General features: G+C 48.0%; 8 protein-coding genes across 8 annotated transcripts; 4 read left to right on the top strand and 4 right to left on the bottom strand.

Annotated features, from left to right (window-relative positions):
* Positions 1 to 477: 477 nt before the first annotated feature.
* Positions 478 to 2,111, bottom strand: HD556DRAFT_1302478 (aminotransferase; the record flags this gene model as incomplete). The annotated part of the gene is made up of 8 exons (XM_041299501.1): positions 478 to 860; positions 917 to 1,084; positions 1,138 to 1,284; positions 1,335 to 1,443; positions 1,495 to 1,658; positions 1,716 to 1,782; positions 1,834 to 1,914; positions 1,965 to 2,111. 8 exons carry the CDS (start codon positions 2,109 to 2,111, stop codon positions 478 to 480), a joined length of 1,266 nt encoding a protein of 421 aa, XP_041167764.1.
* Positions 2,112 to 4,167: 2,056 nt separating this feature from the next.
* On the top strand, positions 4,168 to 4,943 carry HD556DRAFT_1435816 (uncharacterized protein; the record flags this gene model as incomplete). The annotated part of the gene is made up of 4 exons (XM_041305478.1): positions 4,168 to 4,283; positions 4,348 to 4,403; positions 4,463 to 4,773; positions 4,827 to 4,943. The coding sequence occupies 4 exons, from the start codon at positions 4,168 to 4,170 to the stop codon at positions 4,941 to 4,943; spliced, it is 600 nt and encodes a 199-aa protein (XP_041167763.1).
* A 366-nt stretch (positions 4,944 to 5,309) lies between these two features.
* HD556DRAFT_26835 (uncharacterized protein) lies at positions 5,310 to 7,660 on the bottom strand. Its single transcript, XM_041310077.1, has 4 exons — positions 7,323 to 7,660; positions 7,184 to 7,266; positions 5,854 to 7,124; positions 5,310 to 5,804 (listed from the first exon to the last, which is right to left on the bottom strand). Exons 2-4 carry the CDS (start codon positions 7,212 to 7,214, stop codon positions 5,376 to 5,378), a joined length of 1,731 nt encoding a protein of 576 aa, XP_041167762.1. The 5' UTR covers positions 7,215 to 7,266; positions 7,323 to 7,660; the 3' UTR covers positions 5,310 to 5,375.
* Positions 7,661 to 8,136: 476 nt separating this feature from the next.
* Positions 8,137 to 9,477, bottom strand: HD556DRAFT_1317909 (uncharacterized protein). The gene has a single exon (XM_041301208.1). It carries the CDS (start codon positions 9,411 to 9,413, stop codon positions 8,367 to 8,369), a length of 1,047 nt encoding a protein of 348 aa, XP_041167761.1. The 5' UTR covers positions 9,414 to 9,477; the 3' UTR covers positions 8,137 to 8,366.
* A 205-nt stretch (positions 9,478 to 9,682) lies between these two features.
* HD556DRAFT_1317903 (PXA domain-containing protein) lies at positions 9,683 to 11,611 on the top strand. Its single transcript, XM_041301207.1, has 3 exons — positions 9,683 to 10,453; positions 10,506 to 10,981; positions 11,034 to 11,611. The coding sequence occupies exons 1-3, from the start codon at positions 9,737 to 9,739 to the stop codon at positions 11,479 to 11,481; spliced, it is 1,641 nt and encodes a 546-aa protein (XP_041167760.1). The 5' UTR covers positions 9,683 to 9,736; the 3' UTR covers positions 11,482 to 11,611.
* On the top strand, positions 11,612 to 12,612 carry HD556DRAFT_1317901 (uncharacterized protein). The gene is made up of 2 exons (XM_041301206.1): positions 11,612 to 11,837; positions 11,890 to 12,612. The coding sequence occupies exons 1-2, from the start codon at positions 11,626 to 11,628 to the stop codon at positions 12,458 to 12,460; spliced, it is 783 nt and encodes a 260-aa protein (XP_041167759.1). The 5' UTR covers positions 11,612 to 11,625; the 3' UTR covers positions 12,461 to 12,612.
* On the bottom strand, positions 12,613 to 13,769 carry HD556DRAFT_1259487 (small GTPase superfamily). The gene is made up of 7 exons (XM_041299030.1): positions 13,666 to 13,769; positions 13,579 to 13,601; positions 13,428 to 13,508; positions 13,325 to 13,370; positions 13,047 to 13,271; positions 12,847 to 12,992; positions 12,613 to 12,797 (listed from the first exon to the last, which is right to left on the bottom strand). Exons 1-7 carry the CDS (start codon positions 13,684 to 13,686, stop codon positions 12,728 to 12,730), a joined length of 612 nt encoding a protein of 203 aa, XP_041167758.1. The 5' UTR covers positions 13,687 to 13,769; the 3' UTR covers positions 12,613 to 12,727.
* An 88-nt stretch (positions 13,770 to 13,857) lies between these two features.
* Positions 13,858 to 16,026, top strand: HD556DRAFT_1317887 (uncharacterized protein). Its single transcript, XM_041301205.1, has 7 exons — positions 13,858 to 14,139; positions 14,203 to 14,457; positions 14,512 to 14,613; positions 14,670 to 14,898; positions 14,956 to 15,417; positions 15,477 to 15,682; positions 15,733 to 16,026. The coding sequence occupies exons 1-7, from the start codon at positions 13,885 to 13,887 to the stop codon at positions 15,970 to 15,972; spliced, it is 1,749 nt and encodes a 582-aa protein (XP_041167757.1). The 5' UTR covers positions 13,858 to 13,884; the 3' UTR covers positions 15,973 to 16,026.
* The last annotated feature ends 267 nt before the right edge of the window (positions 16,027 to 16,293 follow it).

Raw genomic sequence — 16,293 nt, 5'->3', positions numbered from 1 at the left:
CCGACTGTTACGGCATGCATGACTAGGAGTAACACTGCTTCACAAGCTATACCCGCCTGATTACCGCTGCTAGCCCCAATTGTATCTATATCCGAGATGCCCATCAAGAACGTAAGCAGCGCACTCACCGCGTTGTCTGATCAGGTCGGTCAACGTGGCACCGCGAGCATAATTATTCGTGCGTGATGGTCAATCAGGTCATCAAAACTGGTAGAGCATGAAGGCTGAAGAACTGAGAACCACGGTCCCGATACAGATGGTGTGTCGGTGGGCCAGCGCTTACTAATACAGTAACAGAAAAAAGAACCAGATACCTGGACAAGAAAAATCAGAGGGCTAGCTAGCACGTAAGGATGTCATAAAACCTTCGGCGTTACAACTAACTGAAACTGCCATCTTACGATCGGCCACCAGAGAATTCTAGATTCTATTGAAATGCACAAATAGATCTCCTGTTGTAGATGAATGGTAGCTGCACTACTGCGCCACCACGTAGTTCCAGTTGCTCTTGATAGCCCCCGTCTGGATACCCACCAGCTCCGCCCAAAGAGGTTCCGAGATGGGACCCATACCGTCCTTACCAGTAGGAATCGTGACATCACCACCGTTGTACCCAATTCTGTCCACGGGTGTGACAACAGCAGCCGTGCCGGTACCAAATAACTCGATAAGTCGACCCTCCTTTGAGGATTGGATAATCTCGCCCATGTTAATTGGGCGTTCGGAAACCTTGATAACATCAGGAAGACCTCCGAGACGCTTGACCCCTGAGGCATGGTTACGGGCAAGGGCTAACACAGAGTCGCGTGTGACACCTGGAAGAATCATTCCGTCGAGAGGGGGAGTAATGAGTTCAGTAACTACGAAGGCAACGAATTCAACATGGGTTTGAGACACCGCTGAGATGAATGCTTACTGCCGTCCTTGTCCTTAATAACGGCGAACAAGTTCATGGTGCCTACCTCTGTGAGCCAGTGCTCGGGACCATGTAACCACAAGTTCTGCGCGTAACCCTGTTTTGCTGCACTTTTTTGTGCCACAACACCTGGAGCATAGTTCGCGGCAAGCTTATATGCACCGGTACCTTTAGGTGTAGTGATTACAATATCTGAAAGGTGAGCTAAGAACTTGACGTACCTCCAGGCGCGGCGCGAATATACTCTGTTGTACCGTGTAAAGGTACAGGCTTGAACCCATGAGGGTAGTATGGTCCCACAGGGCTGGTAATCACGAAGAGTAGTGCTTCGGTGGGGGGTGCAACACCTAACGTGCCATTAGTGCCAACTGCAGTGTTTCTTAGTATCAGTGTCAAAACCGAGGGTTGCACTACTCACTTAATGTAGGTCGGATGTAAAGACTGTGTCCGGGCTCCTTAGGTATCCATTGACGGTCAAGAGAAATCAACTCCTTTATGCATTCGAGAAATGCATTTCCATCGAATGCCTGTTGGAGATAGGCATGAACATCTGCTCAGAATAAAATAATAGAGCGTACGGGAAGCGCTAGCCGCTCTGCGCTGTTGTTCATACGTTTCATATTCATGTCAGGTCGGAACATCGTCACAGTGCCATCTTCGTGTCTGTAGGCTTTCATGCCCTCGAATAGTGATTGGGCATAATGAAGCACGGTAGCACCAGGGGATAGATTGATGGTGTCGACTAGAACATAAGAGCAAAGATAACGATAAAAGCTATGACGAAAACGGTAAGCCTTACAAGGTTCAATACTGGGAGCTTCCCAGCCAGTAGCTTCAGTCCAGCGGATCTTCAGCATGTGATCTGACTGGACTGACAATGAGGTACGACACATGAAGAACCTGAGAAAATGACTCACGAATGTCCGCCCGAACATAAGGTTCTTAGAAGCAGGGAGTTCCTTGGGGCTCATTGTTTTGGTGACAGTGAGCCGGGAGGGCTTCATAGATTGTTAAAACGAGAGAGAAAAAACAGAAACATTGTCCATACCTCGATATCGAGCGAAACAGCAGCTTCCTCCGTCGTAGAGATATTTTGGGACATGTACCGGCTCCCAATGGCAGTAGCTCGCCATGATGAGCGTGTTGCAGACTGCGTAAGCCTAGTAAGGTGGAATGATAGCCGCACGGACGACATTGCTGAGCTCGTGGGTATGAATAATACTGCGGATTAAGGGTATGCTGAGATATATCTAACGAGGTCAATTTTATACAGTAACGTGAACGCTTGACCTGCAGGCAGCCTAGCGTGGCACGTGGTCTACCAGCCTTCAACACGGATCTAACTTACTTCCGCACTCCGTTACAAAATTGAAACTTTGAAGCGCACCGGTCACTGTCTCGACGACGGCATTGATAGGATCAGGAACTTCCAGTTCTCATCCATTAATTTTACTTATCACTGCTTGAATTACGCTTCCCACCAGTCTGACGCCATTTAATCACTCTTGCATGATTCAGATGCAGTTCTCACTGCCACCCAACTGCCATCCCACTTTCCGCTCCCAACTCATCTTCCGTAGTTGCATACCGAGCTATTATCAGATCTAGTCGCACATCTGATTCGACCAAGAAGCCACAACCCGACTCTATTCTCCTATTCAAATACACAAATCAGACATTCTTCCTGTCCATAATGTCGTGTATCTTGCGAATGAAGGAACACCTAAAGAATTGCAGCCGAAGCATTCAAAGACGCCGCCTGGCAAAGGGCTCCAGCCACAACGAAAGAACAACTGGGTAAGAATAGCTGCAATTAATAGATGTAATTTCTCGGTTAGTATCTTTTCTTTCTGATCTCCGTTGATTAATACTTCTGCATCAGCATTCCTCGTTGCTACAGACAAGCCCTCCTGCTAGTGTTGGTCCTGGCAGAGCTATCAGTGGCTTGCAAGTTACATGACGACGACCAAACAGATGTAGACGAGCTCGCTGGTTTACGTAGTAATGTCGAAGCTTTGGACGTTGGTTCAGATGAATGCATAAGTTGGCGTTTACGAGTGGCAGATTGAAGCGGGTTCCACAGGGAGGCGTCGAGATTGGCGTCATCCATAAGTACAATCAACACATCAAGGATCTATATTCAGCGCTGTACATCTGGAAATGCTCATATCTGTGTCATGGCCATACAATCCAACCACTACCCCTCTTGATGCATCAAAGTACCACGGCTTCCTCATCAGAGCATGATAAGTTACTCTGCCATCCCCGATTCTCCTCTGACTTTATTAGCGCACAACTGATTGCGGACCCTTATGGGCTCGACCAGTTAAACGCAGACTCGTGGAATCTCTCCCATTCGTGCGTTTGTGCGCCACTGCAGATGCAGCAGACTCAAGGAGACAAATTTTCAATAGGTGCTTCCCCTGGCGCTGTTTACACCGCACCGCAGAAGAGTAAGGACGTCAATGACAAATACTCTTGTGTGCGCCTTATATGCCAGGAGCGTAACTGTCCAATAGCGCACAGACAAGTCTCGCATAGGTCTTGGGAAGACCGTTCCACCGGATATCAATTGTGACACTTCACTCCTTTCAAGGAATGTATTCAACCATCTTTCAGGCAAAAGGTACACTAGTCTTGATGCTGTTAACATCGGATCTTATTTTATTGATCATTTATCATTTATAGGGTTTTACACGTCTGACTCTATAGAACATGACATGATACCCCCAATATTGTCCTTCTTCGAGAGTGGCGTGCTGCTATCATGGAAAGAACTGTATGCCAGTGCAACAACAAGAGGTGTCGATGCAAGCATCAATCATGGCTTGGCTTTTGTCGCCACGCAGGTCGACGAGATGATCCACAATCTCAACATTCGATTCTCAGAGCCTGACCCCAAGGTTGTCGGCTACCCTTACGGGTCTTAGTTAGTTCGTCACCTGCGGACATCCTTATTGATATACTTACTAACAGCGCTCTTGTAGGTCAACCGTCACGGATGCCGGTGATCGCACACAGAATCTCCATCTAGTCAATGAAGTTTTGAAGCTTTGCATAATGCTGTTGAACCAACAAATGTTTCGGCTTTTCAGACTGGTGCCAGGTTTGTGTGATTCACATCTGTATGACTTCAGCCGAGCAGATCTCTGGCCGGAACGAAAGTACCGGGTGGTGAAATTCGTCGACCATGATATTATACGTGGGTGCTGCTGTAAAGAGCATCTATTCCCAAAGCTTCGCCCACACTTATGTCTATCCCAACGACTGAACTCGTCATTTTCGACACTACGGAGGAGGTTCGTAATGACTGCTCAATTTTGAGCCCTGCATTCGAGATAATTTCAAAGTCTGATGGTATCCAGAAGTGCGTATCGTTCCCCTGCTAGTATATAATACAGGGCTCCCTAATCATATTATTATTGCAACAGGCCTGCCTACGTTGGAACGCAGATTGAGAATCCCGCTAGAGGTTATGTCTTCATGAGTATGTATTACATATTTCGCTAGTCTCCAAAGGGGCAGGTAACAACTCTCTGGCTTCAGACTGGGATAGCTTAGCGCACCATCAGGCGATGCTGGAGTCCCCCTCGTACGCGACTCTGCTTGAAGCTCTGAAACCCGCATATGGAGGCTGGTCGAAGATGTACCATGCGACTTTCAATGCCCATCCCATCGCATTCCAGCAGCCTGTCACGGAAGTTCTCCTCCTCACCATCGAGAACCCCGATCATCGCACAGAGGTGTTTGACATCCTTACCAAGATCTCGGACTCGACTGAGAAGATGCTCGTGTTTGGTCCTACGCTTGAAGATGAGACTGTGATTATTGTTGTTGGTGGTTGGCAGAGCGTTGAGGTATGTGTGGAGATTATCGCAATTTTGGACGTACTGATACTGTTGATTGCTAGGCTCATTGGCAGATGGTCGCTAATCCTGAGCCGAAAGCTGCGCTTGAACGGTTGTACACTCTTGCTAACAAAGACCATCTATTTCACAGCACCTTGACCCCTTTCATGGGGGAGTAGCAGCTGTCTGTTAAGTCGAATTCAAAGCACGCAATTGTACGTTAAAGTTTTTGTACTACAAGGTATTCATATGTGACGGAATGCTGTGAGGCAAAACAACGACTTGGAAAGCATGCCCAGACTCAAGGTAGGGTATGGGGGAAAATCCAGATCAGAAGGAAGTACCAGGATCGATATCACATGAAATCACTTTTCTGCTTTTCCCAGTCGACCTCGGCACCTGAATTTGTCACGCGCTTCTTTTCGACTTGTCAAAACAACCAGCTAAGGTATAAAATGAATAAATGTAATAAGTTGTAAATATGTTTTAATTTTCAGAAAGAAGTTAATGTGTGACTCGGATGTAATTTGAATATCGATCAAGTGAGCTGGATATCTTCCAAGTACATAGTAGTCAGAATAACTGCACAATATGTTTACTCGCGACAAGGGTTATGTCGAGAGAGTATCCAATAAAAGACTCACTAGGGCGACGAAAGCCGACGCCGAAGTACACGCTAGGAAGAGGCCGCCGATCCAGGCCGCCTTGGCCAGTGTAGCCTGGGTTGTAGTTTCAATGATAGTAACGTATGCATCGACATTTCCCCTGATGATATTGGAATTGCAGAAGCATGTATCGTAGAAGTCGGAATACGCGAAAATACACGTCAAGACCACCCAGAGGGAATTTGCAATGGCCAACAGTTTTCCCATCCTTCGCAGCAAGTGTGAGAACGCCAGAGCAACACGTGCAGACAGCGATGCTCGACAAGAATAAGCTGCAGAATAGTGAGCGAGAATACTGGATGTCAGGAGCATCATCCAAATGACAATCGATAGGGCTCCGTAAATGAGGTAACTCAGAGATCGACACCCCAAGCCCTGTCTGAAGTTAGCCGACATGATATCATATATATCAGGAGAAACCTACTATTGTTGGAATAAACCACTCGGTCATAAAGGCTCCTCCGATTGTTCCACATTGCAATGCAAGCGAAGCACATGACGCGATAACCATTCTTGTAAACATGCCAGGTGCCCAGTGGCTTCGCCGAGCATGGCCGGGTTGCACGCAGTACGTGGCAATTTCCTGAGGGGACCCACATCGATTGCGAGGGTGGATAGATTTAAGATCGTCAGACTCGACCCACCCACTCTCGACGACGACAGGAATACGGTCTCGGGCCTTCTCTGATGCCGCTTTGTACATCAGGAAAATATTCTGTGCTGTATGAGCCCATTCCAGCGAACGCGAGTAATTGAACACCGGAGGTGTGAGGAGTTCGTCTGGAGACATGACATCCTCCTCCTGAGCAGTTATTGTTAAAGCTCTTTGGGCGAATGCAGGTGGTGTTACAATAAGTCTATCTGTCATTGCTGCGCGCGCGTGTCGGTCGGCACGATCATAAGCTGCTTGTAAGCGGTTGAAATCGCATTTTGGGGAGAGTTGCAACCATCCCATGACTATTGGAATCAACCACAACCACATTGAACTGGTGGATTCGGCGCCGGCTTGAGCGTTTACATAAGAATCTGATGGTGAGTTGACGATAGACAGAATATAGGCAACGACAACCCAGGCGATGGAGGTCGCAGATGCAATGGACCACGTATGAGTGTAGTCCACTAATTCAGAGAAATATTGCCACCATAAGTCGTTTTCCGGAAGCACAACGAGAGATGCGAAGCATGCGCGATCGGGATGCAGTCTTAGTGGTGATTGCTGGAGGCTACTGATGATAGAGACTGCTGATCGTGAATTTGAATAGTCCACCGATCGACTAAATTGGCGGTTGATCCATCGAGAATTGAGGAGGGTGATGAACAGAGAGTAACCAGCTAGTGCCGGTGACCCGACGGTTAATACAGCAGCCATGAGATTATCAAGTCTATACTGTGCTCCAAAGGGGAGCTGCGAGATCAGCGCAAGGTATGGCAGTAGCCATGAGCTGAAATCTTGTGCAAATATAGACACATCAAAACTTCCGGATTCCCACCCCTTCAAGGTTTCGCAGGAGGAGGTACACAGAGAGTAGCTTATCGTTGTCGCATCAGCAACATTCGACACAGGATCTCCGTTACTATTGAGGAGACCAGCTAAACTCTGGGTGGCATTTGCATTCGCCTTGATGTTGGTCAAACACTGCGTCCAGTCGAGTCCAGCGACTTTTTTGACAGAATGCGCCAGTAGTAGGAGAAATACTAGTAGGCAGAAGGAAGGGTAAGAAACCAGAGAACCATAGGCAACTCATTGCACCTACATTCCTGAGACTTTACTATGTGAAAACGCATTCGTTATCAGCTACGCAAGGTAGATGTAAAGCGTATGAATGTCTTTGGCGTACTAAAAACCAGACTACAGCCATTAGTGGCGCCAGTATTATATAGAAAACCTCTCACCAGATTGCTGTAAAAAGGAACGGGCACTGTCAAGGCATCTAGGGGTCTTATATACGTTTGCAAAGTGGCGAGCCTCTGACTTAAGGTCCAGCTCATCATGGCTACCTGCGATGAACTCCTGTGTCTGCCCAGGAACATGACGTGAACCGACCCTGAATGCAAGTAGTGGATGACTTGGCCCTGGCAAGATTCCTCGTCAATAAGAAGTGATTAGAGTTTTCGCATTCAACTTTGTAAATGTCATCTTCGACGCACTCCCAGAAAAGTGTAATAAATCGCCACATCGTGAGACGAACGCGCAGATATGAGCCTCGAAGTGGGAACGGAGGAAATATGTCAAACGGTTAAACGCCGCACTGCTAGATCGTCCCCTAACGCTTAGCTGCAGTGCCACTGCAGAGCCCACCACCTAGTCTAATATATCAATATCGACTGCCCATAACACAAAACTCATGGGACACTGTCACAAACGAATTACGGAAGGCATCAAACTATGCACAATCTCGTGCAATGATTCGAGTCGCTGCGCTCAATATCTTGAAGCGCCGTGGTCCATCATAACTCGTGCATGTTGATTCTGATCAAAATGCGGGAGAAGAAACGGGGCCGGTGCTTTCAGGTCTAGCTAACCATCAAGCCTGCATTTCGGCCCTCAATTTGACAATGGGTAAAAAAGTTCCTGTAGACTGTAGTCCTGACAAGTTCCTCGTGTGATTTAAAAGTACACGTCAAAGGAATCTGGCAGTGCGATGTCTTAAAAGTACACGTCAAATGAATCCGGCAGTGCGATGACTTGGCGTGCGGAAACACGTACACATAAAAAATAATAATGATATCGATCAACTCATCAAGGGTCGTCACAGAGTCAAAATACCACAGCAACCTGTCATCTATTACTCGGTCGGGATGCGGTCGAGGACTCGCGACTATTCTCTTCTCGGTCCTCGTGCTGTGTGGTATATGACCCTTCGAAAGAGGATTGTGCAAGTATGGGGCTTCTCGTAGAAAGGTCTTGCTGATGTTGGATGGTGTCAGATGCACCATTCAGTTGCCTATACTGGGAAGGGATTGGGGGAACAGGAGGGGAACCAACCGCAGAGGAATAAGATGACAAAGACGGTGTATGGCAGGAGGAGGTCCTCTGTCGAGGTCTAGAGGGTGAAGATCCGTGCCGGTATGTAGCAGGGATTGCGGGCGAATTTGATCCTGACCACACAATAAGCTCACGGAAAACAAGCATAGTGGCAACTTACGGATATGTTCAGAGCTCACCGACCTGTGAAGCGGGGGTGCCCACATATCGACCATGGTTGGGCGCATTGACGTCTCAGCATTCACGCCTAATCTACTTGCGTCTGAACCAGAAAGATATGGATGTAGAGAAGGAGCGAGAGGGGCAGGTAGTACGAGTCTGACCTGGCTAAGGGGTCCATGCGGAGCGCCTACGATAGTGTTCCTTCCAGAACTCCTACTTCGGATGGAGGTGCTGGACGCTGCTAACGCAGGACCAATATGACGAGAATACGAATGGATAAGCGTAGCCTGCGATGGCGAATGTGATGAAACAGAAGCTGAGGGGGGAGTGGAAGAAGCAGAGCCCAAAGAGCTGCTACTAAAACGCCTGGCATGATTAAATGCGGGATTTGGCATTGGTAGAACTTCTTCGTCATTCGCTGGAGACGGCGGCGCGGCTTGGCCGTAGCTTTTATCCGCAAGATACAGACTTGATTGCGAATGAAAAGTCTGGTCATACTTTGAAGTGAAGGAAGGATCGCTCGCGGCGGGCGATAATTCAATTGACGGGGAAAGGCGTGAGGACAAGGAGTATGTTGACGACATGGTGGGCCGTTCAGCAAACTCTGTCAGCCGCTGCTTACGATGGTGAGCAATAGGTTGCACAGGTGGTAGGGGAGTTGAACGTCGAGCCAATCGATGGCGTAGGAACCGAAAAAGACCGAACAAGGTCAACATGCCCGCGACGACACAAAGAACCACGATAATGACGGTAGTTGTGTGGTTGACATCGGTGCCGCTAAATATCTTCATGGCGAAGGTGCTACGTGCTGAACTATAGTCATATTTCTGTTCCATGTTGAAAGGCAGTAAAGAGCGTCGGATTATAAACGAATGACAGGGTGGGTACTAGTAGATGGCACTGCTGTCATGTATGTATGTCAGCTTCATAGGAATAGAAGGATATGAATCTATAACGCACGGATGGATGCTAGGTCAAACGGACAGCACGAGTGGACTGAACCGTCTACCTGTTTGATGTCGGTGATGGTGAAGGAGATACTTGTGAACGTGCATCCCACAGGAGTCCAAGGGACGGACGGGAAATTCATTGATGCGGTAACATTTACGTAATTATGATGGATTTACCAATAAGAATTTCGGCTGCGCACTTGTAACTTATGGCGGGCAACCTCCGCACTCGTTCAACGCATTCTAACAGTATCACGTCCAACACCACAAAGCAGCAGCAGCAGCCAGCAACACTTGCTAAGCGCCTGCTCTTTCCGCACTTGTCACCAGGCTCAGACTTGCCGCCGTTGTTTGCTTCACCAACATGCTCACCCGAACTTAACGCGGAGGCCTATGATTTTCTTGCGCTTGCTTTGCGCGCCTTCGTCAATACATGGTGGACCAAGATTACTCGCTATGACAAGGAATTACTTCCAGAAATCACGATTGTCCTCACGACCGTCCTTCGGACACTCGAAACACGCCTGCTATCCACTGACTTTTCATTATTCATGTTTTCAGTCGCCCCCGCTCTAATAACGCAACACTATCGTGACTACCGACATGCCGCGTCCAAGGCGTCTACTTCGTATGCAATGGGTGGTGCTATTCCACTTCCACACCTCTTTCACCAACTGCAGCCTCACGTGGCAATTTCTCCCGAGGGTAAAATTGACGAAGAATACTTTCGCCAGGCATTCGACCATGTACTTAGATCATGTCTACCTCCTCAAAATTATACTCCAGAGGCTGAGCGATACATTGTGCGTGAAATCATCCTCAAGGTACTAGTCAAGGATGTTATTTCGCGAGTCACCCAGCCTTGGTTTATTCAGAGAACAATCTTGGACTTACTCGGTCCATCACTTGACGCAGAGTCTGATAAGGTTTGCTGCTTCATATGTTGTTGTATCAAACTCTGAACAAATGTCATTATAGCCTCCAAACGTATCGCCACCGTCACATACTCATCACGCTCATTTTTCTTTTCATTCCCTCCTTGTGTTCTTCCTCTCTGCTGTGCAGTCCATCTCTGGGATAGGCCTAGCCCTTGTTCAAACATATAAGCAGACGCTTAGTACCATCAAACTCGTTAATCACTCCACGCGCCCAACAGTTAATCAACGACGAGCAAGTGAGCCATGGAGGAAAGCTCGTCCAGCTCCTATATCGCCTATGAGAAATGCAAGATCAATCTCACCACCTTTGTCACCATATGCTTCAGCCGCATCGTCTACTCTTTCCCTGCATGCAGATATTCCTCAACCCAACCCTCAGCGTTCATCCAGTCACTATGCTCGAGAGCCTCTCACGATGATATCCGAGCTGTTTACAATGCACGAGCGCTTTGCTACAAGCGCAGCAATGCATACGTTGTGTATGATCTGTGCGGCCACGACTCCACTCATGGACCGGTAAGGCAGTTACTATCTCTAACGACGCGCTTTCTAATTCTTGTTCCTCGAGACTTTTAACCCACTTACTGTATACTCGGATTCTGTGCGCGTCTTCTATATTATTTGTACTACGACTGTCCAAGCATACTTTATTCCCAAATGGATACCCAGGCCCGCCTCCGATCGATCCCACTCCAGAAGAACAAATTATTATTCACCAGCAGCTGGTTCGGCGACTGCGCGAACAGGTGCCAGCATTTCTGGCTCCTGTCCTTCTTGGATCATCGCCAGAACGCACTGTTGAGGAAATGATCAGGCCCCTTGGCGACGCTGCGTGTAATGCACACCTTGCAGTCTTTATCATGGACGCGTTATTATTGTCCATTTTCCCAGAGATGGGAGTTGAAGGGAGTGCTGGGAATGCCGACGTGGATGTAGCAGAAAGGTTAGATGACGACGGAATTCAGGACTGGGCGCCAAGGCTAAGTCGAACTTCAACGTCGGCGATGACTCTATAGCGATGTCACAATTTCTGTGCGATTTTCCTGAGTTTCCGATTCGGAACCACATCGCGTATTTGTCTATATTTATTGACGTCACACGGTACGGTATATATGGTCAAGGAAGAAATCAGCGTATTCCCAGCGTTTGTCCCCCTAATCATGTCTTCCATTCACCAACCTCCAAGCCCTCCCGTTCTCTATTCGTTTGAGTCCCCGAATGAGTTGAGCGAGAAGCTCGCAGCCTTCATCGCTAAAGCACAGAAAGAAGCTATCGATAAAAAGGGCAGGTTCACTGTTGCTCTCTCAGGCGGCTCCCTGCCAAAGCAGCTGAATAAGCTCATTGATAACCCAGCTGTGAAATGGGACAAATGGTGAGGATCGATTCAAAGATCGCAATAAACATCCTTCTCAGAGATACTAAAGGCAGGTCTTCTTCGCCGATGAGCGCTGCGTTCCGCTGGATCACGAAGACTCTAACTACAATCTTTGCCGGAAAGAGCTATTCAGCAAAGTACCCATACCACCCAAAAACATTCACCACCTGGATGTCGCCCTCTTGGACGATCTCGAAGAGCTCGCAGACGCGTACGAGAAAGCGCTTATTAACGAGTTCGCTCAAAAAGACTCTGCTCGTTTTCCCGTCTTCGACCTCATCCTTCTCGGCATCGGTCCAGACGGACACACCTGCTCCCTCTTCCCGGAACATCCTCTGTTGACGGAAGAGGACAGGTGGGTCGCGTACATCGAGGACTCACCGAAGCCTCCACCAAAACGCATCACCTTGACATTCCCGGTTCTTAACCATGCTCTACGCGTCGTGTTCGTTGCAGCGGGCGAGGGAAAAGCTGATGTTCTCAGCACTATAATTGATAACCCAGAAGCGGGCTTGCCTGCTTCTCGCGTCAGACCATCGCACCCAGGCCAGGTGTATTGGTATGTTGACAATGCTGCCTCAGCCAAGGTCAAGTATCAGAGGTCGGAGTTCAAGCTATAAGTTTTTGGAAGGAAGGAAGGAATTGCGGAAAGAATGTGTCTTGTACTTGTACCAACCTTCAATGCCGCATCTTCACTTTGGTTTTATCTCACTTGTGCCCATTACATCCGCCATAGCCTGCGTCGTGAATAGATGAGATCAACAGCGTTCATGATGTACGCGATAGAGAACAAGTATTACTCGACGTAATTGCAAGGGGTAACAAACGGCAAATATGCCGTAGACAGCATGACCAACAGAAGAAAATCCCAGTCCATAGATTATCCATTAACAGTTGCACCCATAGTTTTGTGTGCTCTCCCGGTCAATCTGGATTGGATCCGGGTAATCAACATACCTATCACTTGTTGTAAGCAAGATGGCCAAGCATGATTGAACAAACGTACAGTTGTTCTTCTGCTTCTTGTTGCAGCGCATTCTTCGAGACGGTCTGGAATGCCTGCTCCACATTGATAGCCTCCTTAGCAGAAGTCTCGAAGTAAGGGATATTGCCCTTTGATTGACACCACGTCATAGCACGCTTCTGCGTTACCTAGAAAGCACGTGAGCGAAGGAAACATATGTTATGACGCTGCCTTCGACGGACCTGTCGCTTGTTCTCCTCCACATCGATCTTATTCCCCAACACGACAAAGGGAAAATTCTCCGGGTCGTGCGGGCTCGCCTGGATAAGGAACTCATCACGCCAGCTGTCGAGCGTCTCGAACGACTTAGCGCTGTTCACGTCATATACAAGCACACAGCAGTCTGCACCGCGGTAGTAGGCCACACCTAGAGATTGGAAGCGCTCCTGTCCGGCGGTATCCCAGAGCTGAGTATCCTAATCAGTAGGGGATGACGCATTTACCCTACTATAATACGTACCTGCATTGTGACAAGACGGTCATCCACCATAACTTCTTTTGTAAGGCTGAGAATGGGTGAGTCTCAGCCTCGAACGGAGCCACGAACGTGAAAGGGCACTTACAAGTCGGCACCAATGGTGGCCTTGTACTGGTTGCTGAACCGCTTGTTCACATATTGGTTCATGAGTGACGTCTTTCCGACACTACACAAACGAGAACAGAATGATAAGTTTCAATTCTATGGGTCAAGGCTAAACACTTTGCAGCACGTACCCACTGTCGCCTAAGATAATAACCTAACCAAACGAGTCAGCTACACAGTAATAAGACAGATTTGCACAAGCAGTATAGAAAACGGACCTTGAGCAATACACGACCCATTTATGAAATTTAACAAGAAAGTTATGTGCGAGGAATGGGAGGAGGTTGTCGTGCTGCACAGGGCTCGAAATGGACGATGGTCGGTGGAGCGCCGGCACCGGATGCCAGCGCCGCCCCATACGGAAGGTGTTTCATCTCCGCTTCAACTGTGTTACTTGTTCCGATTGAAACGGGCAATCGACGGCAAGACTCAGCTGCATGCTTCGTCGAGTCACTTGTAATATCCTAGAACTTGCTTCTTTCACCAGATATCACCGTTCGCGACGTTTATCGGGCCATATCCACTGCAGAAACATGACAACTCGTATCGCGCCTGCTGTCAGGAAAGTGATCCAACTGACCGACGCCGAGGATCATCTGTGCACTTTACTTGACGAATTTACGCGCCATCTCCAGGAGGACAAAAATATCATAACAGCGTGCAGGATCAACGGGGGATGGGTTAGGGACAAGGTCAATCCGGCCTCTGTCATCGTTTGGGGCAAGCTCTCATGTTATTTCATTCATGTGTTACAGTTACTGGGCATGCAGAGCAATGATATGGACATCTGTCTCGCCGATATGATGGGTGTGACTTTTGCTGAAGGTTTCATAGCGTTTCTGTCTGAGCAGAAAGATCTTCATGTGCACAAAATCTCGAAAATTGAGAGCAATCCTGATCAATCCAAACACTTGGAAACTGCGCGGACTACTCTCTTTGACATAGACCTCGATTTCGTAAATCTAAGAAGCGAGGAGTATGCAGAAGACAGTCGCATACCAACTGAAATTGTGTGTCCAAGGTCTCTTTGAAGAACATGCAGTACTTGACCAGATCGTATACAGAAATTTGGTACACCACTGGAAGATGCTCTACGGAGGGACCTTACTATTAACGCACTGTTCTATAACGTTCATACTCGTTCAGTTGAGGATTTCACTGAAAAGGTGAATTCATGAAACAGATATCACTGACATTGATGGTACTGACACAATATGGATAGGGTCTCGATGATCTACAAAATGGTATCATTCGGACCCCATTGCCGCCACGTGAAACTTTCCTGGACGATCCCCTGCGCGTGATACGATGCGTTCGCTTCGCAAGCCGTTTCGGTTTTGAAATAGAGTCTGATCTGCAGCAAGCTGCCCAGCTTGAGATAATTCAAGATAGCCTTGCACAAAAAATCAGCCGAGAACGAGTGGGGGAGGAAATTGATAAAATGATGAAAGGTCAGTGTGAACTATCCCGCGAGAAAGAATCTCTGACAGATTTCTCGTAACGTTCAGGGCAGGATCCTCTCCGCTCGATACGTATTATTAATGATCTCAAACTCTACAAAAGTATATATCACGTCCCACCACAAATCACCAACATCGCCTCGTCTACTCCGAAACCACACGAGCTTTCTTTGCGTGCCGCTACTATTTTGAATGGCCTCCTTTCGTCCACCAGCGAGGATTCGATGTCTTTGCATCCCACTCTCCGGTCCTACGTTCTGCAAGAGCCCGGGTGCAAGGCACGCCTGTTCCTTGCAGCCAGTCTCTATTCGTATCATGGAATCACGTACCCGGATTCAAAAGGCAAGGAACAAACTCTCGTCAAGTGCGCAATCCAGGATGGGCTAAAACTGGGTAGACAAAATCATTATCTGGATGGCATACCTGCCCTGTATTCCGCTTCCGACCTCTTGAATGGTGTTTCACTGGGACAGGACAGGCTAAAACTGCCTTCGGAAAGAGGTGCTATAGGTATGCTTGATAATCGTACGATCTATTTGATTGATGATGGGTGTCTGTCTTTCGTCCAGGACTTTTGCTACGGCAAGAAAGTGTCCATAATATAAACACAGGTTCTCAGTGGGCTAGCTCCCTTGTGTTCTCTCTCGTGTGCGAGCTTGTCTCAGCGTCTGGCCGTGAAGAAGCAGCAGAGTGCGTCCAGCGTTACAACGCATTGACGCGCCGGGTCGAAGAGCTTGGGTTGGACAAAGCAGTGGATGCTAAGCCGATACTAGATGTGAGAATTTTTGATTTTACTACGCTTGGCTTGGGGTTGAATTATCACAGGGCCAAGCAATTGCCCACGCCATGGATGAAAAGCCTGGTCCGTGGATGAAGGCAATGGTCAACAGGGTGCTTGAATGGCAGCTCGGACATCCCGAAGGTACTCAAGATGACTGCCTTGCATGGTTGAAGGAAGACAAAAGTGCAGGACGCATTGACCTGGAAGAGCTAAAGGCTGCAACCATGGGCAACAAGAGAGCGAATCCAGGTAAAGTGGCGTCTTCAAAGAAAGTCAAACGATGAGCGATTCAAATATGTACTAATCGGATGGTATATATGGACATCTAATGGCATACATGTGCTAGTTGTAACAACAGGGTTTTCTAAGAATACAGAGGAATTTACATGGTACACGACAAGGGTTGTGTTGGAAATCCGTGCTTGCTGGGTATGCAGAAATGTGAGATGGGGGTAAAGTGGAAAAGAGATCGTCAATGACGTGAGCGTGAGTGGTATATTCCTTGAATGATGCAAGTGTATGAGCATAGAGCGAGTGTATCTGCGGTTTTTAGTTGAAGTGGATCCAGTCATCGAGGTTGACCTCGGGTTGCATGTCTTTGGTAA

Source organism: Suillus plorans (assembly GCF_016647745.1).
Source record: "Suillus plorans strain S12 chromosome Unknown HD556scaffold_1, whole genome shotgun sequence".
In the NCBI taxonomy this organism is placed as follows: Eukaryota; Fungi; Basidiomycota; class Agaricomycetes; order Boletales; family Suillaceae; genus Suillus; species Suillus plorans.
Note: the sequence above shows the minus strand (reverse complement) of the source record. Positions and strands in the feature narration are given on the sequence as shown.